The sequence below is a fragment of the Amphibalanus amphitrite genome, unplaced genomic scaffold (genome assembly GCF_019059575.1).
Source record: "Amphibalanus amphitrite isolate SeventyFive unplaced genomic scaffold, NRLGWU_Aamphi_draft 000044F_arrow, whole genome shotgun sequence".
Lineage (NCBI taxonomy): Eukaryota > Metazoa > Arthropoda > Thecostraca > Balanomorpha > Balanidae > Amphibalanus > Amphibalanus amphitrite.
In genome coordinates this window covers 353,923-381,525 of record NW_024881540.1, presented here as the reverse complement: position 1 = coordinate 381,525, position 27,603 = coordinate 353,923, and the positions used below count along the sequence as shown (strand labels likewise).

The window sequence follows — 27,603 nt, the reverse complement described above, 5'->3', positions numbered from 1 at the left end:
CCTAGGAGAAAAGGCAGAATCAAAACACCACAAAACACATCAACATCAACACTGCTTGGAAACCGGCCTTGAGTCTTGAGATGAGGTCTGAGATACTCTACGAAGAATTTAACACTGAAAATCCAGCTGAAAAGGCAGGTATTAGGTAGGTAGCTCTGAGCCTGAATTTCGTCCAAAAAATGAAATGAAAATTCATTAAACTGGCACCATAGGCAGCGGAACGGGGTGGGGGAGGGCACCGGGGCACCGTGCCCTCCTTTGATTTTGGCATTTTAACATTAGCCCTATGGGTGTTGCATGGAAAATATGGGACCAAAAGTAGGCAGTGCCCCCCTTTGATTGAAGGTGTTCCGCCGCTACTGACTGGCACTTTGTCTTATCTTTATAAGGAAACACAATATGCAGACAAAATTACTACAAAGTGGCGCAAAATAGTAGAACCCAAGTAGAACCAAGGATTGACTTTTAAGATTCTGTCTTCCCTTCCCTAACTAAAGAATGCAAGACGATGACGTAATATTTATTTATATGCCCTTTTGGTTGAATTATTGAAGTGAAATTATTTTCTTGCAGTGAATTACACTTACAATGTTGATTTCATTAGAATTCAATATCGTGTTGGACCATTTACATCAATAAAATCATTCACGAGGCAGCATGTAACAATCCAAAACCTTTTTTGCAGAAACTTAATCAGCTGGTTTAAAGTCTCTGTTATGGCGCATCTGTTTCGAAATCCCTTGTGTTTGGAGATGATGTGGAAGATTCCAGAAAGCGGACGTGGCCCTCTGTAGTTTTTATCAAGATTCCCATGTATTTATGCTTTGGTCATCTAGATTTCAAACATTTGGTTGGTACCTGCAATATTTAAGGAGAATGTGGAATAGTAGAACACCTGTGAAATGTAAATGTGATCACTGCTAAGTGCTTAGTGCTAACTGTCCAGTCTTCAGAAACACATTTCAGTAATTCAAGTTCTTTTTGTCCTTGCATTTTTGATGACTGTAGGTATAATGATTTTTGTAGGCAATACTTCTTTGATTACAGGTGATATCTTAACAGTTAGACTGGAATTGAGTTTCAAAATTGTGTGTACTTGTGGGGCCAACTGAGTCAAAATCAGCCTGCTTGTAGTTGTGGTTGCACAATGGGTGGCTGCTGCCTGCTGGGTGGGATGGGTACTGATTTGAAGTTGCCAAAATGTGGCATCTTTTGTAGCTTTTGGGGGAAATTTTGCAACTCATCATTAACATCCCAATAAATTTCATTTTAACTAGGCAAAAATGGAATACTTTCTCTTTTTGAAAATGGTTTTACTGGCAGGGTGACCGAAAGTGTCCGATTTTTTGGGGGCCTGACCGACCGATTACCGAATCGGCCAGCATATCTTTTCGGTAACCGAAATTTTCGGTAACCGATTGACATCACTAGTACACACCACATACAGACACACGTTGCATCAAATTTACTGACGATCCATTGTCAGATCCCCATTGCGTTCCAGTACAAATCAGTGACTTCATAGAGGGATTCGATTGTCCCCTCCCTCCCTCCGTTTACAGACGGATATCACATTCACTAACGTCGATTCCTTCGTTCACGGGACGTCGGTGCCCCCCGTCCCCGGTACGTACCTTTTCAGGGTGGCCGCTTGGTTCTGTTGGTGAAGGTCGAGTCCGGAGGATGTGTCGCCAAGCCGCCGCTGCTGTCCACCGCCGGCGGCGCAGGCGAGCTAGGGAGGTCAGATGTGGCATTGGGAAAACCAGCCAAATTTCGGCAAGTGTCGAGTGACGACAAGTGTGGTAACCCTGTTCGGCGAGTGTGGTGTTGTTTTTGAAACGTCTAATGCCCAGCCTTCCGCCACTTACAAAGTTGAGGTGTCTGGTGCCGACTACTTTGGAGTGAAGAAAATAGACCCTTGTTAATGGGGTGTGGGGGGGGGGGCAAAATTACATTACTATTTAATGCGGTACACCGGGGACACGGGTAACATGATGATAAAATGAATCAACTTTCTACTATGTCTCGGAAAAAAGTAGTTCGAGGTTCATATAGCAATATTTCCATTCAGGGTAGAATCCAGTGAATCATCGGCTGCGATTAATTTAGGCCTGAAAGTTCCGCATAAGTATCACCAATCACGCCACATAAGTACCGCGGACGTGAAAATTATGAGTTAGGCCAGCTGATATTTTAACACACCGGCGGCTATTTTTCTTGTTCGCGTGGCTTGTGAAACTCGTCGCCGAATAGAAATCACCGCAGTCGGTGACTGCTGTTGGTGAAGCTGGCCTCTGATCTGTACGAGAAACATCTTAAATACTTGACCACTTATTTGAAAAAGGAAATTCGAAAAATGTGTCCCCAGGGCAGGTTTTCTCATGGGCAGAAATGTGTTCAGGGCGGTACGATTGCTGACAGTACTTACCTGAGCTTATGCACCACTGGGGTAAATAATTTGCTTGCGAGTCTGCGTAGCTGTCCGATGGTGTAGAGATATTTCGTGCTAGACTTATGATCATATGAGATCTGATGGTCAGGAGTTGCAAATAAAATGACTAAAATCTAAATTTTTTATCTATTTAAATCGTTTGTTAATTATCATCTTTGATTCGCTACCCTTGACCATCAAACTTCATAAACATGTCTAACAATGCTGAACTGATGAGCATTTGTGCTGGCGGAGGTATTTAATGATTTGGGTGGGGTGATTTTACGAGGGTTTCAGTCGTAAAATCACCCTGTAGTGATTCTGGGTGATTTTAATATTTTACGCTTTAAATTCCCCGGGCCGTGAGCGTTCCCCTCCCTCCACGACGAATAATTGCGATAGCCTCCGAACGCTCAAAGATAGCAGCACGCAACTTTCAGTACCTTTCTCCCATCAATGTTATATCTTCTGGAGTAATAAATTGAACCTAACCCCTTCATGATGTCACACGGTCAACATAAGCAAAAACTATTATATCACCTGCTGATTTTACGTTAAAATACTACTATGATTGCATATAAGATGTAACAATCCTATTGTACCACCTAAAACCTACACCGTAACTCATGTTCCCAGCTCGCTGGGGTAAGGGTCTTTGAAATACCCTAAAGAGGGATCGTAACTCGTAAGGAGCGCACAAGTATCAGCCCGCTGCTAATCAACTTACCCACCCCAGGGCACCTGACATGTACAGGCCACTTCTCACTGCGTGGCAGATCTTCACTTTTGTCCACTAAGCCGATAATATCTCGGATCAGTTTTGTCATCAGTCACTCGGAAATTATAAAGCGAAGACGTGATAGGCCTCAAAGCTAAAATTAGGTCCATCATTGACTACGTTTTCCACAAGTTTTGACAGCAATTAGAGACAACAATTTGTGCATAGCCAAAATACAAACTTTTACTTTTGTTGATGCACTAGATTGAGTTTACTTCGCGATAGACCCAAATGAGATTTAGGAAGTGTGGAGCATCGCGCATGTCTACGTAATGATTTCCGATCGTCTGATAACATTAACTTCCAAGCTATTATCGGCTTTGTTGAAAACAATGCCTATTATAGTACGGCAGTGAGACGAGGGCAGCCGGTATGAAAGGTGGAATTAGGTAGAATTTAGCCCCAGGTAAAAGGCCGTCAGCCACTACAAAAGTACCTAGAAACCTATATAGGAGCATCATTGAAGTACAATTGTGCAAACATCCCACCCCTTACAGGCAAAGGAATACTAGGAGACCTAGATGCGCGGTTTGAATGAACGAAAGCCATTGCATGACAGCGAGGCAGGAGGATCAAATGATTACCAAGCTCATAATCTTAACCTCAATGATGGGACATATTGGGACTTACGGATAGGGTTTTGCTTGTTCCCCAGCTTGGTAACCGTGTTCAGTGACTTGGCCGTAGCTTCGAGTGTTTCGGTCTTGGCCTTCTAGTGGCTTCAGGTCGATGACCTTGATTCTTATTTTTACATCTTCTTGTGATGTCTGAATGTTCTGAGTTTCTGAGTTTCTGATGCCATCCGAACCGCGCACACTTGGTTTTTCAACCCGGTCGAGTTACTTCTAACTTCCGTTTAAGGACTCGTCGATTTCCATCTTAAAAAGAACAGAACTGGTATTAGTGCCAATCTAAAAAGGCCTTTATTGTAACGCCTGAACATGATGAACTGCGCGGACCGAGCGTCGGTGGCCGGTGCCGGTGGGATGACCAGGTGCCGGCCCCGACCAGCCACCGACGCCCAGTGCACGCGCAAACCAAATGAACGTCCGCCGCCGTCCAGGCCCGGCAGACCGAAAACCAATGAGCACTCTCATACCCACAGCACGACACAACACAGTGATGCGGCCGCCCACGGGCGACGGCCGCGCCCCCGTCCCAGGCCACCGGTCCGGCCGCAGCACACTCACACACGCACTCACTCAGCCAGACGCTCGCTCCCACACAGTCAGTCAATAAGACCATTCATACAGCCAGACACACCGGCGACCGGACTGTGCAGTGCACCCCACAGACTGCAGAGCGCTGCAGACTCGCCCCAGTGAGCCGGACACGCAGGCACACACACAGTATGTGGACAGGAGGATCTTCGGGAGAGGCCGGAACGGAGGAGAAGCCGGTAGGTATGCATGTGTGTGTGTGCGAGGGGAGGGTGGCGCGCGGGAGAGAGGGCGCCGCCGTCAGCGGCCGCCGCTGGCTGGCCGCGCCGCGCTCAGTACCTGTACCGACCTGGAAGACGAGAGAGGACAGCACCGGTCAGGCCGGCCGGACCGCAGCGGACCGGCCGCGGCGTCCCACCACCACCGCCTCCAGCAGCGGCACAGACACAGTGACCGAGAGCCCGCCGCCGACGGGCCCAGGACACCGCCAGCCAGCCGAAACAATCAGCCAATGGTGTGCTGCGCTGTCCGTGTCACTCAGTAACAAATGCACCGAATATTTTCGGCACTGTACACACAGCCAAACCCCTTCCTCCCTTAACCCGCGCCCTGCTGGGGGGGAGGGGTGTTTGAACACCCCCCCCTTGTGGTTTTTCGCGAATATCTCAAAAACGGCGGCGCTCCGCGCCGCCGTTTTTGGTACACCTTATCATACATCAATTCTACACATGTTGTGAAAATTTCAGACCAAGGTCATTCAAGGTCAGGTCACCAGGTCACTTGAAGTGACCTCACCTCATAAAAAGTTTCAATGTCTGTCATAGCTACACCGAGTGACCGATCGCTTTGAAACTTTCAGCGATTGCTAAGAGCAATAGCATGTACAAAATGTATATCTCAGAATTTTGATATCGATGACCTAAGGTCAGGTCAATTTTGCGACCTCCCCATTATAGGTCAATGGGAGAAAGTTGAAATGCGCCTCTTTTGGACGAAAGACATTATAAACACTCCCAAACACTGAATTACAAGTGGTTTAGACACACTGAACACACCGACCGACCGATAACATCCCAAGCCAAAATTTGACCGAAATTTGACCGAAATTCTATTTGCTATTACTCTACCCCAAAATTAAAATAATTGGTAAATTCTGATGGAAAATAATGGGAAATGGCATTTCAGTCCAAATCAGTTAATTCCTAACCACTGCAAAATACATTTTGTGGTAGAAGTTACATTGCTAAGGGTAGACTAGGAGCACAATACACATTACACATGGACCTCAGCATTTCACAGATTTGGTTAATTAGAATTGTCAAGAATCTGCTGTGGTCTATGTAAGGAAGAATACTCATTCATGTTGCGAAAGCACGATCAATTAGTAAGTCTAATGGTTGGTAATAGGTATGCTCATGACAACATTCCCTAGGAGAAAAGGCAGAATCAAAACACCACAAAACACATCAACATCAACACTGCTTGGAAACCGGCCTTGAGTCTTGAGATGAGGTCTGAGATACTCTACGAAGAATTTAACACTGAAAATCCAGCTGAAAAGGCAGGTATTAGGTAGGTAGCTCTGAGCCTGAATTTCGTCCAAAAAATGAAATGAAAATTCATTAAACTGGCACCATAGGCAGCGGAACGGGGTGGGGGAGGGCACCGGGGCACCGTGCCCTCCTTTGATTTTGGCATTTTAACATTAGCCCTATGGGTGTTGCATGGAAAATATGGGACCAAAAGTAGGCAGTGCCCCCCTTTGATTGAAGGTGTTCCGCCGCTACTGACTGGCACTTTGTCTTATCTTTATAAGGAAACACAATATGCAGACAAAATTACTACAAAGTGGCGCAAAATAGTAGAACCCAAGTAGAACCAAGGATTGACTTTTAAGATTCTGTCTTCCCTTCCCTAACTAAAGAATGCAAGACGATGACGTAATATTTATTTATATGCCCTTTTGGTTGAATTATTGAAGTGAAATTATTTTCTTGCAGTGAATTACACTTACAATGTTGATTTCATTAGAATTCAATATCGTGTTGGACCATTTACATCAATAAAATCATTCACGAGGCAGCATGTAACAATCCAAAACCTTTTTTGCAGAAACTTAATCAGCTGGTTTAAAGTCTCTGTTATGGCGCATCTGTTTCGAAATCCCTTGTGTTTGGAGATGATGTGGAAGATTCCAGAAAGCGGACGTGGCCCTCTGTAGTTTTTATCAAGATTCCCATGTATTTATGCTTTGGTCATCTAGATTTCAAACATTTGGTTGGTACCTGCAATATTTAAGGAGAATGTGGAATAGTAGAACACCTGTGAAATGTAAATGTGATCACTGCTAAGTGCTTAGTGCTAACTGTCCAGTCTTCAGAAACACATTTCAGTAATTCAAGTTCTTTTTGTCCTTGCATTTTTGATGACTGTAGGTATAATGATTTTTGTAGGCAATACTTCTTTGATTACAGGTGATATCTTAACAGTTAGACTGGAATTGAGTTTCAAAATTGTGTGTACTTGTGGGGCCAACTGAGTCAAAATCAGCCTGCTTGTAGTTGTGGTTGCACAATGGGTGGCTGCTGCCTGCTGGGTGGGATGGGTACTGATTTGAAGTTGCCAAAATGTGGCATCTTTTGTAGCTTTTGGGGGAAATTTTGCAACTCATCATTAACATCCCAATAAATTTCATTTTAACTAGGCAAAAATGGAATACTTTCTCTTTTTGAAAATGGTTTTACTGGCAGGGTGACCGAAAGTGTCCGATTTTTTGGGGGCCTGACCGACCGATTACCGAATCGGCCAGCATATCTTTTCGGTAACCGAAATTTTCGGTAACCGATTGACATCACTAGTACACACCACATACAGACACACGTTGCATCAAATTTACTGACGATCCATTGTCAGATCCCCATTGCGTTCCAGTACAAATCAGTGACTTCATAGAGGGATTCGATTGTCCCCTCCCTCCCTCCGTTTACAGACGGATATCACATTCACTAACGTCGATTCCTTCGTTCACGGGACGTCGGTGCCCCCCGTCCCCGGTACGTACCTTTTCAGGGTGGCCGCTTGGTTCTGTTGGTGAAGGTCGAGTCCGGAGGATGTGTCGCCAAGCCGCCGCTGCTGTCCACCGCCGGCGGCGCAGGCGAGCTAGGGAGGTCAGATGTGGCATTGGGAAAACCAGCCAAATTTCGGCAAGTGTCGAGTGACGACAAGTGTGGTAACCCTGTTCGGCGAGTGTGGTGTTGTTTTTGAAACGTCTAATGCCCAGCCTTCCGCCACTTACAAAGTTGAGGTGTCTGGTGCCGACTACTTTGGAGTGAAGAAAATAGACCCTTGTTAATGGGGTGTGGGGGGGGGGGCAAAATTACATTACTATTTAATGCGGTACACCGGGGACACGGGTAACATGATGATAAAATGAATCAACTTTCTACTATGTCTCGGAAAAAAGTAGTTCGAGGTTCATATAGCAATATTTCCATTCAGGGTAGAATCCAGTGAATCATCGGCTGCGATTAATTTAGGCCTGAAAGTTCCGCATAAGTATCACCAATCACGCCACATAAGTACCGCGGACGTGAAAATTATGAGTTAGGCCAGCTGATATTTTAACACACCGGCGGCTATTTTTCTTGTTCGCGTGGCTTGTGAAACTCGTCGCCGAATAGAAATCACCGCAGTCGGTGACTGCTGTTGGTGAAGCTGGCCTCTGATCTGTACGAGAAACATCTTAAATACTTGACCACTTATTTGAAAAAGGAAATTCGAAAAATGTGTCCCCAGGGCAGGTTTTCTCATGGGCAGAAATGTGTTCAGGGCGGTACGATTGCTGACAGTACTTACCTGAGCTTATGCACCACTGGGGTAAATAATTTGCTTGCGAGTCTGCGTAGCTGTCCGATGGTGTAGAGATATTTCGTGCTAGACTTATGATCATATGAGATCTGATGGTCAGGAGTTGCAAATAAAATGACTAAAATCTAAATTTTTTATCTATTTAAATCGTTTGTTAATTATCATCTTTGATTCGCTACCCTTGACCATCAAACTTCATAAACATGTCTAACAATGCTGAACTGATGAGCATTTGTGCTGGCGGAGGTATTTAATGATTTGGGTGGGGTGATTTTACGAGGGTTTCAGTCGTAAAATCACCCTGTAGTGATTCTGGGTGATTTTAATATTTTACGCTTTAAATTCCCCGGGCCGTGAGCGTTCCCCTCCCTCCACGACGAATAATTGCGATAGCCTCCGAACGCTCAAAGATAGCAGCACGCAACTTTCAGTACCTTTCTCCCATCAATGTTATATCTTCTGGAGTAATAAATTGAACCTAACCCCTTCATGATGTCACACGGTCAACATAAGCAAAAACTATTATATCACCTGCTGATTTTACGTTAAAATACTACTATGATTGCATATAAGATGTAACAATCCTATTGTACCACCTAAAACCTACACCGTAACTCATGTTCCCAGCTCGCTGGGGTAAGGGTCTTTGAAATACCCTAAAGAGGGATCGTAACTCGTAAGGAGCGCACAAGTATCAGCCCGCTGCTAATCAACTTACCCACCCCAGGGCACCTGACATGTACAGGCCACTTCTCACTGCGTGGCAGATCTTCACTTTTGTCCACTAAGCCGATAATATCTCGGATCAGTTTTGTCATCAGTCACTCGGAAATTATAAAGCGAAGACGTGATAGGCCTCAAAGCTAAAATTAGGTCCATCATTGACTACGTTTTCCACAAGTTTTGACAGCAATTAGAGACAACAATTTGTGCATAGCCAAAATACAAACTTTTACTTTTGTTGATGCACTAGATTGAGTTTACTTCGCGATAGACCCAAATGAGATTTAGGAAGTGTGGAGCATCGCGCATGTCTACGTAATGATTTCCGATCGTCTGATAACATTAACTTCCAAGCTATTATCGGCTTTGTTGAAAACAATGCCTATTATAGTACGGCAGTGAGACGAGGGCAGCCGGTATGAAAGGTGGAATTAGGTAGAATTTAGCCCCAGGTAAAAGGCCGTCAGCCACTACAAAAGTACCTAGAAACCTATATAGGAGCATCATTGAAGTACAATTGTGCAAACATCCCACCCCTTACAGGCAAAGGAATACTAGGAGACCTAGATGCGCGGTTTGAATGAACGAAAGCCATTGCATGACAGCGAGGCAGGAGGATCAAATGATTACCAAGCTCATAATCTTAACCTCAATGATGGGACATATTGGGACTTACGGATAGGGTTTTGCTTGTTCCCCAGCTTGGTAACCGTGTTCAGTGACTTGGCCGTAGCTTCGAGTGTTTCGGTCTTGGCCTTCTAGTGGCTTCAGGTCGATGACCTTGATTCTTATTTTTACATCTTCTTGTGATGTCTGAATGTTCTGAGTTTCTGAGTTTCTGATGCCATCCGAACCGCGCACACTTGGTTTTTCAACCCGGTCGAGTTACTTCTAACTTCCGTTTAAGGACTCGTCGATTTCCATCTTAAAAAGAACAGAACTGGTATTAGTGCCAATCTAAAAAGGCCTTTATTGTAACGCCTGAACATGATGAACTGCGCGGACCGAGCGTCGGTGGCCGGTGCCGGTGGGATGACCAGGTGCCGGCCCCGACCAGCCACCGACGCCCAGTGCACGCGCAAACCAAATGAACGTCCGCCGCCGTCCAGGCCCGGCAGACCGAAAACCAATGAGCACTCTCATACCCACAGCACGACACAACACAGTGATGCGGCCGCCCACGGGCGACGGCCGCGCCCCCGTCCCAGGCCACCGGTCCGGCCGCAGCACACTCACACACGCACTCACTCAGCCAGACGCTCGCTCCCACACAGTCAGTCAATAAGACCATTCATACAGCCAGACACACCGGCGACCGGACTGTGCAGTGCACCCCACAGACTGCAGAGCGCTGCAGACTCGCCCCAGTGAGCCGGACACGCAGGCACACACACAGTATGTGGACAGGAGGATCTTCGGGAGAGGCCGGAACGGAGGAGAAGCCGGTAGGTATGCATGTGTGTGTGTGCGAGGGGAGGGTGGCGCGCGGGAGAGAGGGCGCCGCCGTCAGCGGCCGCCGCTGGCTGGCCGCGCCGCGCTCAGTACCTGTACCGACCTGGAAGACGAGAGAGGACAGCACCGGTCAGGCCGGCCGGACCGCAGCGGACCGGCCGCGGCGTCCCACCACCACCGCCTCCAGCAGCGGCACAGACACAGTGACCGAGAGCCCGCCGCCGACGGGCCCAGGACACCGCCAGCCAGCCGAAACAATCAGCCAATGGTGTGCTGCGCTGTCCGTGTCACTCAGTAACAAATGCACCGAATATTTTCGGCACTGTACACACAGCCAAACCCCTTCCTCCCTTAACCCGCGCCCTGCTGGGGGGGAGGGGTGTTTGAACACCCCCCCCTTGTGGTTTTTCGCGAATATCTCAAAAACGGCGGCGCTCCGCGCCGCCGTTTTTGGTACACCTTATCATACATCAATTCTACACATGTTGTGAAAATTTCAGACCAAGGTCATTCAAGGTCAGGTCACCAGGTCACTTGAAGTGACCTCACCTCATAAAAAGTTTCAATGTCTGTCATAGCTACACCGAGTGACCGATCGCTTTGAAACTTTCAGCGATTGCTAAGAGCAATAGCATGTACAAAATGTATATCTCAGAATTTTGATATCGATGACCTAAGGTCAGGTCAATTTTGCGACCTCCCCATTATAGGTCAATGGGAGAAAGTTGAAATGCGCCTCTTTTGGACGAAAGACATTATAAACACTCCCAAACACTGAATTACAAGTGGTTTAGACACACTGAACATGAAAATGGTGTCCGTGACCCCTGTTTATGCCCTGAGGTCATCTTAGGTCACGAATGGTATCTAACAGTTTTTCGCAAATAACTTTTGATAGAGGCATGCTAGAGCGATGAAAACGCCTTAGATGTGTTCAGCTCGACGATACGGATCGACTGATATGCAACATGACCCTTTCCGGTCAGGTCATGACCTTGACCTGAGGTCAAATTTTCAAGTTGACCTTTCAAGGTCAAGTTATAGTTCATTCGATGCGTCTTGACGAGAGGAACACGATGCCGGTAACAGTAAGCTCGTACAAGGTTCGGGTCAAAAGTTATTGCAGAAAAACTGTTTCCGAAAAAAATCGGTTATTTTTGCAGTTTTTGCCCCCTGCAGGCAAAACCGTTGACGTTAGGTCAAATCTGAGACGATTACTCAGAAAGGGCGTTAATAGGGCTATCGATTGCGCTTTTCCGCGGCGCTGTAGCTCTATTGGTTCCCGAGTTATGCGTGGGCTTCTTGGAAATTGTCGACATTCGACCTGGAAATCGGCGAAATTTTGCCTTCAATGACCTCTGGTGACCTGACCTTTGACCTGACCAAAAAATTGACCGAAGTGATTTCGTCATTATTTTTGACGCTCTTTCGAACGCCGCCTTCCGCGTATCGCTACGTGGCCCAGGAGCCGAGTTAGAAGGGGGGGGGGGTGTTCAAACACCATCCCCCCCCCCCCCAGCAGGGCGTGGAAATCCAGGACCCCCAGCCGGGCGCGGGTTAACTACAATAACATTTAATGGAGAGAAAATTAATCAGTCTTCGTAACAAATTGATCTTCAATTAACTTTTACTTTGGCTTCTTCAGATACACGGAAAATAGCAAACGTCAAAAGGAAAAAAATCAGCACACAAAAGAAATAGCACGACGGAGGCGTTTGCTATTCCACCACTGAGAAGGGACGAAAACTGTAAAGCCTACGGTAAAAACGAGTTGCCCACCTCCCCGAGCATGCAAACCTTCAACCGACACGAAACACATAGCGCACAGACACGGACGGAAGCAGATGAAGGAGATAATAGTTCGAACAGCATACATAGGGTTCTTGATAGGAGTTGCCTAACGATTTTAGACAACTCGCCGTAATTATGGACTCAGCTAACATGATTCGTACTTTTTCCAAGAGATGAAAGGAATGCGATCAATTACTGCAAAAATGCTTCTCATATCTCGAGACTTATATGATCGGGGTAAGGGCAGAATGTAGCATTTTAGGGGCAGGGGATAAGTAGCAAAACTTAAATAGGTAATTTAAACAAAAATTTGACTTCAATAGCTAACTGTCATCGCTAGCAACGGCTGGCAAGTCTTAATATAAAATCATTCTTTGGCACGTACTCACCTTGTTATGCAAGCGATTGTGCACGCTTCAACGATACCAAGACGCCACCTTTATAATTTGTCAGAGGTAGCAGAGTTAACTGCCTGTGCTCAGTTCTCACCTCCGTCATATTCACGGCGTGGCGAGTAGGAGCGGCTGCGCGAGCGGCGGTAGCGCCGGCCGCCTCCGTAGTAGGGCGACGGCGAACGCCGGTAGTCGTCCCGCCGGTAGTCGTCGCGCCGATAGTCGTCCCGGTAGTAGTCGTCACGCCGGTCGTAGCCGCCGCGCCGATCGTAGTCGCGCCGGTCGTCGTAGCGGTCGTAGCCGCCGTGGCCACCGCCGTAGCCACCGTAGCCGCGACGGCCCCGGGAGCGACGGGAGAACCTGGCCCAGTCAACAACCGTTAGAACAGAGTACACTTACACTTCGCAAGTGAACAGTTTTTTTTTTTACGCCAACTAATAAAGCAGGATTTCATGTCAGGATCTTGACAGGATCTATAAGAAAAGGATGTGGATTAGATGCATGAACTGTATTATGTAGCCTATTCGTTGAAAACTTTTTTCAAAGATGAAAAATGATACCATTTCTGATTTTTGGGATAAAAATATTTTCCTTTAGGTGTGATCTTCCACCCAAAATTTTGAAAAATAAAAAGTGAGGGAGGGGAGAGAGCGAGAGCGAGAGCAAGAGCGAGAGCGAGAGCGAGAGCGAGAGCGAGAGCGAGAGCGAGAGCGAGAGCGAGAGCGAGAGCGAGAGAGAGAGAGAGAGAGAGAGAGAGAGAGAGAGAGAGAGAGAGAGAGAGAGAGAGAGAGAGAGAGAGAGAGAGAGAGAGAGAGAGAGAGAGAGAGAGAGAGAGAGAGAGAGAGAGAGAGAGAGAGAGAGAGATGTGCAGTGTACACACAACACTGTCACAAAGCACCATAATAAGGACTTACTGAGAGGGACGGCCCATGTAGATTCCGGGCGTCGGTGTGTGCGGCCGCTTGGTGATGGAGAAGTCCACGCGGATCTTGCGGTTATCGATCTCGATGCCGTTGCAGTCCTCCTTGGCACGCTTGGCATCCTCCAGATTCTCAAAGTAGACGAAGGCGAAGCCACGGGACCGGCCCGTCTGTCGGCGAAATATCGGACATGTTCTTTCTATTTGTTTGTTGCGGGTAAGGGGCGGATATGTTCTTTCTACGATAGGAATGTATTTACGTGATATAACATAAATAACATAGACTCTTAGACATAAGATCCCAGTAAGATCCCAGTGCTGAGTGGGCTAGCTGCGGTCATTTATATATAAGCCTTGGTTTCGTGCTGTGACGATACTCGCATTGAGGTGAGGCACCGGTTGCCACACGGATAAGAACGAACTGTGCCGGAGGTCGTCAACGGCGAAAAATGACCGAGCAGAAATTCCACAACCCCTCCAAGGGTTCGAGAAGTGATACGTTTATCAAATGAATTGACGACCAACGAACTTTGAAAAGCCCATTCAGTAGGCCGTTACGTTTGGTCATACCTAAAAAATCGCATTCCTTCATTCTTCCCAACACACGACAAAGCGTCATCTCAACGTGTCACTCTTCACATGGACAAATTTAGAAACAAATCGCTCACGAGCATTTAAATAAAACGCGAGTAACTGTCAAATGACTGCAGAAACCCACTTCCCACTACCTTGCCATATGACATAGCTAAGCACAGTTGAATCCAAGATGCTTCAGTAAGAAAGCAAGCCTTGACTGACCTGGGCATCGGTGACGATGGTGATCTCGTCGATGTTGCCGTACTTGGAGAAGACGTCACGCAGGTGCCGCGTCTGGGTGTACAGACTCAGTCCAAATACGCCCAGGCAGCGGGTGGCAGACGGATTTTCCTGTGGCACACCGACCAGCACCGTCAAACCGCATCGAGCTGCGACTGACCACACTCTGATGGTAGCATGATAGCACTCAGCAGCAGTATTCAGAGTTCACACGAAACATGGGAAGAAAGTAGAAACACGGTTTAAAATATTGAGGTATGTCTGACACAACTGGCAATCCCAGCCAGCCCTCGCTGACACTGCACTCACCCTGTCGCCGAGGTGGCGGCGTCGGTTGGAGCCCGGCGACCGGCTGCGCTGCCGGGTTCGCTTCGGCGAGTAGCTGCGTGACCGGTCCCGTTCCCGCGAGCCGGACTTGGACCTGAAACCGGGCACACATTTCAGAATTGTGATTATCGTTGGAGCTTAGGGGCACTGCATCATCTGTCGCACAACAGACAAGAAGCACCTTCGGTGACAGTAGTCACTATTGTAATGTGATAATATGACATTGTAACGGCGATACACTCACCGTGAGGCAGCCCGTTTGTTACGCCGTTCCGGGCTGTACGAGTCCGCTGAACCGTTTGGTGTTCCCTCCTTCACATTTCGCTCCGGTGAACTCTGAAAAAGGACATAATCAAAAGTGGGCTTCTCCAGCAACAAAGAAATTAGATGAGAGCATGTGATAACACACCAGTAAATACCACATCTCTGACAACACTTGGCTAGTGGGTGAAAATGTGCTGCACCCTGTGGTTTTTGCGAGCCCCACCGGCCAGTGTCTCCTTCCAGACAGTAATGTGATCCTCAGCCAAGCATCCGCCATCCCGTCACCTACGCAGACTTGTAAGCGATTCAACTCTGATTGAATCGATTCTCATGAATTGCTTGAAAATGCCGACTCACTGTGATTGAGTCGGTTGAATCACCTCTTGTCACCTCTTGTCACCATATGAATCCTGATTGAATCGGTCACACATGGCAACTGCAAGTGATTGAATCGGCAACTCATCGATTCAAGTTGATTGAATTAACAAAATGATTCAATCACCATGTGCTGAAAATTGAAGTTATGACCATATTTAGTACTATATTATGTACAAATATATGTGGCATTTGCGTCATAGTCACACACAATGCACTGCAAAATTTTTAGGTATTTTGTCAGTATTATAAATGCGCACAGCTATCATTATTGAAAAAAAAAACATAAAAATTTTGTTTTAAGTTTTTAATCAAACTGTAAACACAAATTATACATAAATGTCAGTGCATGTAGATGAAAAAATGAATGTAATGTTTCTTTCCATTGCCCTAAAATCAGTATAGTAATCAAGTTAACAGTAGCAGTAAGCAGGCGCACATTGCTCAACACACATGTTTTAGATATCATGTTAATCTTTATATTTTCAATACCCTGTTTCATCAGGACATTTGTGAGTAAGCAAAACATATTGATGAATACACAATGCATGTTTACATTATAATTTGGTAACCTTATACTGATTTGATTTTGGGGTAAGGGTCATAAATTGCTTGATCTAACCCATGGTCTTCTCACTCACTTTACATTTCCCAGCAGAATCAGCGTTTACCTATCACCGTAAATAATTGGAATACCTTGGCTTATGAGCGTTGATGGATCTGTCACATATTGCCGTGGTGGCTCCCAATTACACAAAAGTAGATACATACCCTACTAGGTATTAACCCGCGCCCTGCTGGGGGGGGGGGGGGTGTTTGAACACCCCCCCTTGTGGTTTTTCGCGAATATCTCAAAAACGGCGGCGCGGAGCGCCGCCGTTTTTGGTACACCTTATTATACATCAATTCTACACATGTTGTGAAAATTTCAGACCAAGGTCATTCAAGGTCAGGTCACCAGGTCACTTGAAGTGACCTCACCTCATAAAAAGTTTCAATGTCTGTCATAGCCACACCGAGTGACCGATCGCTTTGAAACTTTCAGCGATTGCTAAGAGCAATAGCATGTACAAAATGTTTATCTCAGAATTTTGATATCGATGACCTAAGGTCAGGTCAATTTTGCGACCTCCCCGTTATAAGTCAATGGGAGAAAATTGAAATGCGCCTCTTTTGGACGAAAGACATTATAAACACTCCCAAACACTGAATTACAAGTGGTTTAGACACACTGGACATGAAAATGGTGTCCGTGACCCCTGTTTATGCCCTGAGGTCATCTTAGGTCACGAATGGTATCTAACAGTTTTTCGCAAATAACTTTTGATAGAGGCATGCTAGAGCGATGAAAACGCCATAGATGTGTTCAGCTCAACGATACGGATCGACTGATATGCAACATGACCCTTCCCGGTCAGGTCATGACCTTGACCTGAGGTCAAATTTTCAAGATGACCTTTCAAGGTCAAGTTATAGTTCATTCGATGCGTCTTGACGAGAGGAACACGATGCCGGTAAAAGTAAGCTCGTACAAGGCTTGGGTCAAAAGTTATTGCAGAAAAACTGTTTCCGAAAAAATCGGCTATTTTTGCAGTTTTTGCCCCCTGCAGGCAAAACCGTTGACGTTAGGTCAAATCTGAGAGAATTACTCAGAAAGGGCGTTAATGGGGCTATCGAATGCGCTTTTCCGCGGCGCTGTAGCTCTATTGGTTCCCGAGTTATGCGTTGGCTTCTTGGAAATTTTCGACATTCGACCTGGAAATCGGCGAAATTTTGCCTTCAATGACCTCTGGTGACCTGACCTTTGACCTGACCAAAAAATTGACTGAAGTGATTTCCTCATTATTTTTGACGCCCTTTCGAACGCCGCCTTCCGCGTATCGCTACGTGGCCCAGGAGCCGAGTTAGAAGGGGGGGTGTTCAAACACCCCCCCCCCCCCAGCAGGGCGTGGAAATCCAGGACCCCCAGCAGGGCGCGGGTTAAAAAACAACCACCTTCCCATCACGTCCACCATCACCCAAAAACTATTGTTATCATAGATCAACAAACAATCTTTATCCGTTTGGTGTTCTTCACCTTCTAGTTTTGAGGACCGCTAACAGTTTTGCATTCGATGCTAAATTCGGATTAGAGATTTGCCAGACTGCTCGCAATATTTGCCACATGCAAACCACGCAAAATACGCTTTCATGTCGCAGTTGCGTCAATATACGCTGCAACTACCTAGTGCTGGGCTAAATGCATATTGCCAAACCAATTTAGATTTCTACTGTTGGATATTTTTTCTTTAATGAATTGGACAGGATAAAAAACTGTTTTACACGCATGCACAAATATGCTTAATTGAATCTAAAAATATAAACTATGTATTTTATCCATGGTTCTGCTGCTAAATTAAAGATGGCTGCCCACTTAGCGCATGCGTACTTCAGTACTAAAGGCCTGGCTACACTATGCGTGTTCTGCGTGCGTTTTTGCGAGCTTGCATGTTTTGCGTATATTATATAAACGTTAATAAAGCCTTTTATGATAATTTAATAATTAATTTTTTTATAAAGCAATACTCAGTCAATTGGTTCATTTAATAAACATATCGTTGAGTACTGGAACATTTCCTGAAAGTATGAAGATGGCTGTGGTGAAGCCATTATACAAATCTGGAAGTAAAAATATATTTAGCAACTATAGACCCATTAGTATCCTTCCCTATCTTTCCAAACTTCTAGAAAAGATTGTACACCAGAGAATCAATGCATACCTCATACAGAATGACATATTATGTAAGGATCAATTTGGCTTTCAAAAATCCTTATCAACATACATGCCTATAGTACTCCTGCAAGAACGAATAACAAAAAGCATGGAAAATGGGAAAATGTCCTCAGCGGTATTCATTGACCTTAAAAAAGCATTTGATACAGTGAACCACAACATACTCATCAGCAAATGTCGTAAATACGGATTTACTGGTCGTGCTCTTCGCTTTATCAAGTCATATCTCACAAACAGACAACAATGTGTAGAATTTAAAAGTACTAGATCCTCTTTTCAAAGTATTAAGCTAGGAGTGCCCCAAGGCTCTATCCTAGGCCCCTTACTCTTCCTTATATACATAAATGACTTGGTGAAAATACACAGGAACTACAAGAAAATATGAATAAAGAACTTGAAGCTGTATCCATTTGGCTTCAAGCAAACAAACTCACACTCAACGTACAAAAAACCATTTACCAAGTATACAACCAAATGGGTAATATCATTAATTTGAACATTATGATACATGGTGAAAAAATTGAAATAGCAGAAAAAGTAAAATATCTAGGCATCACTATTGACCCTGCCTTGAAGTGGAAATACCACATCGATAACATAGCAATCATTATCAGTAGAAATATTGGAATCTTGAGTAGAGCGAAGTACTTTCTTCCTGAAAAGTCATTACTCTTGCTCTACAACTCACTGATTCTTCCTTACTTAAACTATTGCTGCCTAATCTGGGGTTTCACATATCCAACTTATCTCCACAAAATCGAAGTATTACAAAAACGAGCAGTTCGAATTATAGTAAATGAACATCGTCTTGCACATACTATGCCCATATTTCGTAAGCTCAATGTTCTTAAAGTAAACGCACTAGCTAGACAACAACTTATCATGTTCATGTATCGAAAATTCGCTTCACATTTACCATCACAACTTAACCAATTGTTTGCTACAGTAGATCAGGATAATATAAGAACAAGAAATAGACAACATTTTCACGAACCCTTCTCGGCAAAACGTTATCGTGCACAAATAGCATCATGGATAGGACCGCGTGTCTGGAATAATGTCGTTGCATCCCAATTCTCTATAACAACCATTAACCCGCGCCCTGGTGTGGGTCTGAGCCACCTTCGCCCTGGTGGGGGGGGGGCCAAAATGACCCCCCCCCCGTCTAACTCGAAAACGAAGAGGGCTAGGAAGACGCAGAAAAAAGCAAACGAAAGCCCATAACAAGTACGTTCGAAAGTATTTCGGTCATTTTTTCGCTAAGGTCAATATTGAGGTCGCTAGAGGTCATCATAGGTCAAATTTCAGTGTTTTCGGTGTTGCCGGACATATTCCGCTGTAGCTCGGAAACTAGAAGAGCTAGAGAGCCGCGGAAAAAAGCAATCGATAGCTCTTTTCAAGCTCTTTCGCCAAGGTTCGTCAGATTTGACCTCAGCTCAACGGTTTGGCCTACAGAGGTCATGCAAGGTCAACTTGGCAAATTTCGTTGAAAATGTTTTTAACTATAGCATGCATTCACGAGAAAATAGAGAAACGATTCATGCACCATCGTGCTTGGCTCGTCGAGACGCGTCGAATGATATATAGTTTGACCTCGAAAGGTCATTTTGAAAATTTGACCTCAGGTCAAGGTCATGACCTTACCGAAATAGGTCATGCTGCATATCATTCGATCCGCATTGACGAGACAAACACGATAAACGTCGAACGGAGTCTCTATCTCTATTCAATAACAAGTAAGTGCAGAAAAACCGCTGGTGACCTCTGGTGACCAGGGAGATGACCTAGCGTGACCTCAGCGAGGTCACAAGCAAATGGTTTCACATGGGCTGTGATTTGCTGACCCAAGACACTTCAATAACGAAATATAGGAACAATCACGCCCGATTTAGCTGAAAAACAACTACTTTTCGATTCTCCCATTGACTTATAATGGGGAGCAGCGATGACCTGACCTGACCTTAGGTCACATTTATAAAAAATCCGAGATAGCCATTTTGTAGAGCTGGGTGACATCTTCAAGTACTGTAAATTTTACATCGATCGGATAAAAGCTGTGCCTTTGAGAGAGCTTTGAACTTTTTTAGAGGTGGTGTCAGTTTTGGTGACCTTGTGACCTGACCTGACCTGACCCGAACCCCCCAAAAAAGGACATGATGTAAAAATGTTGAATAAACAGCTATACAAAGTTTCAGGGCGCTAACTCAAGTGGTTTCTGAGTTATCGCTGAAAAACCACAGGGGGGGGGCCAAAATGGCCCCCCCCCCCCCCACCAGGGCGAAGGTTAATCAGATGTCTAAATCTCAGCTAAAAAGACACGTCAAAGCATACTTCATACAAAATATGTAAGCTTTCTCGAGAATTTCCTCTTGAATTCTCGCTATCCTTTCATTGCAACTTAATTTCAAATGTACTTGCCTCAAAACTGCACTAATTGCAAGTAAATCACGTTTCATCGAAATTATTTTCATCATCGTCACCATGAATAACTCTGGCGCTGGAGCAAGGAGCCTGACCAGCAACAAGCTTCGCTTAGCTGGAAAGGCTTTTCTGCCCTCAGCATTGACCGGCCGAATTTTTGACCAGAGCGAATCCCCACGTATGTTTGCATGACGTGTGAATGAACGATTAGTTTTTTTCTACTCTAGATGAATGCATGCCCTTCTGAGTGAAAGTTGCTTTCGGTATCGTAGTAGAGAACAGTCATCTGTCTGGTTTCAGCAGTGGCTACTTTCGCATTCTGTTCTTGTCTCCGCCTAAACCCGCTACCCCTTCTCTCATTTGCTTTTTTAGTTTTATTTCCTTTCTTAGCACTTTAGCAGGGAGTGCCGCGACTTATCAGTTTATTTTATCTGGTGTTAACGTAAGGTTCTGCTAGTCGCTGGGTTTGAGGGCGGGGGCACTCCTGGTCACCTGATCATGGGTGGCGGAGTAGTTCGAAAAAAAAGATATAACAAAAACAAAACATAATATTGTTCCTTTCTAGAACCGTATTATGCAAATCACGCAAACTCGCAAAAGCAAAAAACGCACGCAGAAAACGCGTCCTGGTAGCCAGGCCTTTACGTGGGGCGGGCTTGGAATTGTTGTTTTGTCATTGAAAATATGGATGGTTGAGGTAGTTTTATCATGAGAGCATTCAGTTTATATTATGTAACTATTGAATAACTTCGTATGTGTCGATATTCCGTATTCTTGATAGTAAAGAAAACTTGTAGCACGCCGAAAATGTCTAGTCCTATGTAATGCTTTACTGGCTTTACCACTGCTTCATAAAGTACCAGTATAGCGCCTTTTGGGGCGACTAACGGAGCGAGCGAGGGGGTGAGTCTTGCACGTGCGAAATTTCGAGAGGGTACCTCCAACTGACTTGTGCACGGCACCCTACTGACCGGTTTCTAGCGATGTGCCAAATTTGAGCACAATCGGCCCAGCCGTTCTCGAGATCTGGGAGCGGCACCCTGCACGTGCGCACGTGCAAAACGGGTCCCAACTGACTTGTGCACGGCACCCTACTAACTGGTCCCTAACCGTGTACCAAATTTGAGCGCAATCGGTCGAGCCGTTCTCGAGATCTGGAAACGACCCCTGCACGTGCGCACGTGCAGCAGCACCCCAACTCTGGCACATGGATATGCAGTGCCTAGTGGGTGCCTACCTACATGCCAACTTTCAGCGCAATCGGCCAAGTAGTTACCGAGATATTGCAACAATTACAAAACTGACACCTCTTCGTTTTGCACGTGGCACGTGCATAAGGGGTCACCCAAATGCATCGGGAATAGTCCAATACTTGGTAGAAGGAATGAAGCTACCCTATAAAAATTACCGCGTGTAAATCGGTCAAGTGGTTGCTGAGATATAAGCCTCGCAAAAGCGTCCGCACGGCCGGCCGGCCGGCCGGCCGGCCGCTCATACTCAGAAATTTCCGTTATTCTACGTAAGACTCCGCTCGCTTCGCTCGCTCCGTAATCAATCAATATTTTTTTTTTTTTTTGAATGGCTGATCACCAGCTACTTAAGTTTGGTATCACAATTGATTTGCAAATTTTGTTCCTTTTCGATGATGCTGATAATATGTGGTAGTGTCCTGTGCAATTTTGCATGTTTCCTTTTGCAAGCGCCAAGCAGATAAATGAATTTTTATAAGTCTCTGGTAGCTTCATTTGTAACAGAGCTTGTCTTTTCTGTACTTAAATTATCATCTTTACACCGTATTTATATGAATATCTACAACTTTGTTGAGTTCAGTATAGATTTAGTACTTTTCTATGATTTTTGGTATTTTCTTAGTGTATTTGGTTGGTATCTGTTTGGTATCAGTTTCCAAAAATGACTTAAATTGATATCACATATGTATAAATTTTAGATAACAACTTGATTGAATCACGTTGAGTTAAATCATGAGTTGAGTCATTCCCTGAATCGCTGATAATGGGATGAGTCGTGATTGAGTTGAATCACAGGGTCCATGAGTCGTGATTGAATCGCTTGGAAAATCAGACTGTTTGATTGAGTTATAATTGAATCGGTCATTTCATCAAGTGAGTCGTGATTGAATTGATTGAATTTTTTTGAATCGTTTACAAGTCTGCACCTACGTGCTGCAAAAGTGGCTGCAGCTCCAAGCCAAGGTAGCCCCATGGAGCAAAAATAAATTTTACACAAACTCAGCATCCATCCCAGCTAGCTTATCCTCAGTAAAGTTCATCTGAAACCAGTTCGGGCGCAGCAAAGCACCGCGAGGACTTAGTTTCGGCTCCTGCAACGCTGTCTGCTGAACGTAATGCTTTCAGAGCCACACAGTCCCATTTCTACGCTCGACCTTACGATCCAGATCGTTGTCGAATACAATCCCTGCTGATGAAATATGATCCTTTCCCGTCGGAGAAGCACAGGACGGTTCCAGCGTAGATGGAAATACAGCTGTTTCACTGTGATATTTGAGACTTTCATCCCTACTGACGATGCAAGATATCATCCCTACTGACAATGCAAGATGTGGGCAAACATGTTGGTATTCAAATGTTTTGTATCACACACATTCTAGGAAGCAATTTGGAGTTACTGTTGGACTCAGCAAAGAGCAACGAGATAAGCTATACTTCAGCCTATTAGGTGCTCAACTACTCTACTTCTTTCAAGTCGATGATGATGATGAATTGGGGTTTTTGGGCGCCCGGACTACAGTGGTCATCTGCAGAGTTGGCCTGCGCTACGCTACGTTACGCACTACGTTACGCTACGTTTGCTTTTTTGGCCAAAACTACGATACCGAATTACGATACGTTATATATTGCTACGTTACTGAATTACGGTATTTGTTAATTAACGCAGCAAATTATTTTATCGTACTACGTTATGCAATATGTCATCATCCACTACCCAGTGGAAACGGTTAGTCTCTAGAAAGCCAAATACTGCGCACAATGATCGCCGGCTTTGCAGCATCGTCGGTGCGGCGGTGCCTACGCGCTACTCGCTAGATGCGCTGGACTTCCGAGTTCCGACAGGGAATTCCCTGGGACTCCCCAGTGGGAAATCCTCGGTGTCGGTCCGGCCGGAAGAAAGACTCAGTGGTATTCATATAGCAGGCGTCTCACATCCGTGTAAACGGCCGGAGGTCTGGTGACGATATGAGTAAACTGAAAAAAATTATGTACCTTATACAAATACAGCTGACCTGTAATTGCTACGGAATCCATTTCGTAGTTCCTACGTTATTCTATTATTTTCCGTACTACGCTACCGAAACATCCCAATTACGCTACGAAACGGTACTGACAGCTACGGGTTACCGAAAACTTCAAAATAACGTAACGTAGGCCAACTCTGGTCATCTGCGCTTCTTTCAAGTCTTCCTAACAACTTTTAAAGTTGCAGAGAGCCAAGTGAATACCATACTATATCCTCAACAAAGTCCATTTTCTACCATTATTTTGATTTTTGATGGAGTGTGTGGGTCTTGGACCACCATCAGTGACAGTGTTTGTGCAGGCCTGAACAACCACTTACTATAAACTTCATTTCATTTTTTTGTGTGTCTAAAATGGGCTGAAGAGCTAAAATGAGCATGAGCTGAGTGGGCTAACTTCAACTTATGCCAACAGCAGTATCTTCTTAATTCTTATACAGTGAATATCTGTCTACCAGCAGCAGATTTGTGATAATACATCGATTTGCAGCCAGATTGACCAGCATAATGTTGTTCACAGTTTTGATAACAGACTCCTTCTAAAAAATAGCAACACATAAGCAATGTGATTTTGATATCAGCATCCATTAAAAAAAAGAACAACACGTCACAAGAACAATGTGCAGGCACATTAGGTACCTAGGTATTTGATATCAGGGCCATGATATATCAGGGCCAGGACAACATACTTTTGATTGCATTGAAAGGGACACTCAGTACCATAATGATGGGTGGGCACCACATCACAATCACTTCCTCATTTAGGTGCAGTTATCCTGTAACCTTGCCAAGATTGCTTTTAAGCATTTTTTTAAAGACTTAGTTTAAAAGAAATCCTTCAAACTAGGTACTAGAAATGAGGCAACAAGGTCTTTGATAAACCAATACCAAATGAAAAATTTATTGAAAGATGATTTACAATAAAGTACCTAAAAATTTAACACTAGTTTGCTGCTGCTGCAGGGGGTTTCAAAATTGCCTATGTCTTCAAAACCATCCATGTCTTAGCATTAGTAACTTGCTCCTTTTTGTCACTAGAAAATGAATTGGGCTTTCTATTTACAACAAAAGTTGAACAATATATGTGAAGTACCATCAAAAATATCTAAGTGGAGTTAGTCATTTTTACATTTATGAGAACGGGAGGGTATCGGTAACCCTGGCGTCACCGGTAGCGTTTTCGTTCAAGGTTAAGGTTTCCTGTATTAGGCAGTATTAGGGCACCGTGCCAAGCCGAAGCATGTTGTGACGTCACTGGGGAAGAGAACGTACCACGCTATCAGTATCGACTGAGACTCAGATAGACTCAGAACGACTCAGGCAGACTCAAACTGACTCAGACCGACTCAACCGACTCAAATAGATTTCGATCGACTCAGACCGACTCAGAACGACCCAAACTGACTCAGACCGACTCAACCGACTCAAATCGATTCCGATCGACTCAGACCGACTCAGAACGACTCGACCGACTCAAAAAGATTCCGATCGACTCAGACCAACTCAGAACGACTCAAACTGACTCAGGACCGACTCAACCGACTCAACTTGATTCCGATCGACTCAAACAGACTCAGAACGACTCAGGCAGACTCTAACCGACTCAGGCAGACTCAAACTGACTCCACCGACTCAGAACGACTCAAACTGACTCAGACCGACTCAAACTGACTCAGACCGACTCAACCGACTCAAATCGATTCCGATCGACTCAGACCGACTCAGAACGACTCAAACTGACTCAGACCGACTCAACCGTCTCAAATCGATTCCGATCGACGCAGACAGACTCAGAACGACTCAGGCAGACTCTAACCGACTCAGGCAGACTCAAACTGACTCCACCGACTCAGAACGACTCAAACTGACTCAGACCGACTCAAACTGACTCAGACCGACTCAACCGACTCAAATCGATTCCGATCGACTCAGACCGACTCAGAACGACTCAAACTGACTCAGACCGACTCAACCGTCTCAAATCGATTCCGATCGACGCAGACAGACTCAGAACGACTCAGGCAAACTCAAACCGACTCAGGCAGACTCAAACTGACTCGATTTGAGTCAGTTGAGTCGGTTTGAATCCGCCTGAATCTGTCTGAGTCGTTCTGAGTCTTTCTGAGTCGCTCGAAATCGATCTGAATCAGTCTGAGTCTGCCTGAGTCGGTTTGAGTCTGCCTGAGTCTGCCTGAGTCGGTTTGAGTCTGCCTGAGTCTATCTGAATCGGCCCGAGATCTGCCTGAGTCGGTTCGAGTCTGCCTGAGTCGTTCTGAGTCTGTCTGAGTCGCTCGGAATCGATTTCAGTCGGTTTGAGTCTGCCTGAGTTGTTCTGAGTCTGCCTGAGTCATTCTGGGTCTGCCTGAGTCGCTCGGAATCGATTTGAGTCGGTTTGAGTCCGCCTGAGTGGTTCTGAGTCGGTCTGAGTCGATCGGAATCGATTTGAGTCGGTTGAGTCGGTCTGAGTCAGTTTGAGTCGGTCTGAGTCAGTTTGAGTCGTTCTGAGTCGGTCGAGTCAGTTTGAGTCTGCCTGAGTCGGTTTGAGTCTGCCTGAGTCGTTCTGAGTCTGTCTGAGTCGATCGTAATCGATCGGAATCTATTTGAGTCGGTTGAGTCGTTCTGAGTCGGTCTGAGTCGATCGGAATCGATTTGAGTCGGTTGAGTCGGTCTGAGTCATTTTGGGTCGTTCTGAGTCGATCTGAGTCGATCGGAATCTATTTGAGTCGGTTGAGTCGGTCTGAGTCAGTTTGAGTCTGCCTGAGTCAGTTTGAGTCTGCCTGAGTCGTTATGAGTCTATCTGAGTCTCAGTCGATACTGATGGCGTGGTACGTTCTCTTACCCAGTGACATCACAGCATGCTACGGCATGGCACGGTGGCCTAATACTGCCTAATGCAGGAAACCTTGAACGAAAACGCTACCGGTGACGCCAGGGTTACCGATACCAACGGGAGTACCCCTTCAAAGAATCAGGAGTGACGTCACAGCATCCGCCTATGGTTTGCGGGCGAGTGACTGCACTGTACATATTGACAGCATTGCTTGATTTCTTTTCGGCATTACATGAGTGGATAATACACCATAGGTGAGTACCTATACCCTACTCGCCAGCCCCAACCAACAAACCAACAGGTATAGGTAACCAATGGACATTTATTTCATTACCGTACTAGCAAAATTCCAGAACAATCATCAAATATGATAACGGTTAGTTTATTTCTTTCGTCGAAAGGACGGTTAACAATAGAACTTCATTAAGATGACGGTGAATGATGCGCCAGGAATGCCGAAGTATTTCAAAGTATAATTAAAGACGACTTACAAAGAAACGAATTAGGGCACTTCAAGCGAACATATTCATCTCAACTAACCTCTCGGTCGCTCATCTTCAAATTTCACTAGGAAACGCACTTCAAGAGAAAACGTGAACGCCGGGACAGCACACCACACCGACTCAAAATGGCGGCACGCGGAATTCTCAACAACGACGCCGACGCCGCATGGCGACGGTCGGACGCGACGGATCGCTAGATGGGGACACTGTACCAGCTGGCCTTGAACGTTTCCATTCATAAATGACGTCAGCTAAGAAACTATTCTCAAAACAAACCATACGATGGGCAAATTAGATTATTATTTCATCTTCTAAGGCTTTGAAGTATATTACTATACTGTCCTGATTTTTGCCTTCAGCTCTTTCAAAATAAAATGATAAGCTTTTCCTTGAAACACCAACTGTAAATGCTATGTGCTTCACTGAAGTATCATGTAGCTTTCAAGCAAGGTCATTTATTGGTTTGAAAGAAAATAGGTAGCTTTTTGCCTTTTACCACCATGAAAA

At 45.2% G+C, this 27,603-nt stretch overlaps 1 protein-coding gene across 1 annotated transcript; it reads right to left on the bottom strand.

The window, feature by feature from the left end:
- Positions 1-4,104: 4,104 nt before the first annotated feature.
- Positions 4,105-27,470, bottom strand: LOC122377406 (transformer-2 protein homolog alpha-like). The gene is made up of 8 exons (XM_043357409.1): positions 27,134-27,470; positions 14,901-14,992; positions 14,639-14,750; positions 14,312-14,440; positions 13,509-13,684; positions 12,692-12,954; positions 9,636-10,514; positions 4,105-7,528 (listed from the first exon to the last, which is right to left on the bottom strand). The coding sequence occupies exons 1-7, from the start codon at positions 27,146-27,148 to the stop codon at positions 10,498-10,500; spliced, it is 804 nt and encodes a 267-aa protein (XP_043213344.1). The 5' UTR covers positions 27,149-27,470; the 3' UTR covers positions 4,105-7,528; positions 9,636-10,497.
- Positions 27,471-27,603: the final 133 nt, after the last annotated feature.

Excerpts from the sequence above, each read along its gene's own strand:
- LOC122377406 (XM_043357409.1), bottom strand. Across the intron at positions 13,685-14,311 it reads CCATCGTCACCGATGCCCAG|ACGGGCCGGTCCCGTGGCTT; the intron begins GTCAGTCAAGGC and ends TTTCGCCGACAG. Across the intron at positions 12,955-13,508 it reads TACATGGGCCGTCCCTCTCA|GTTCTCCCGTCGCTCCCGGG; the intron begins GTAAGTCCTTAT and ends TGACTGGGCCAG.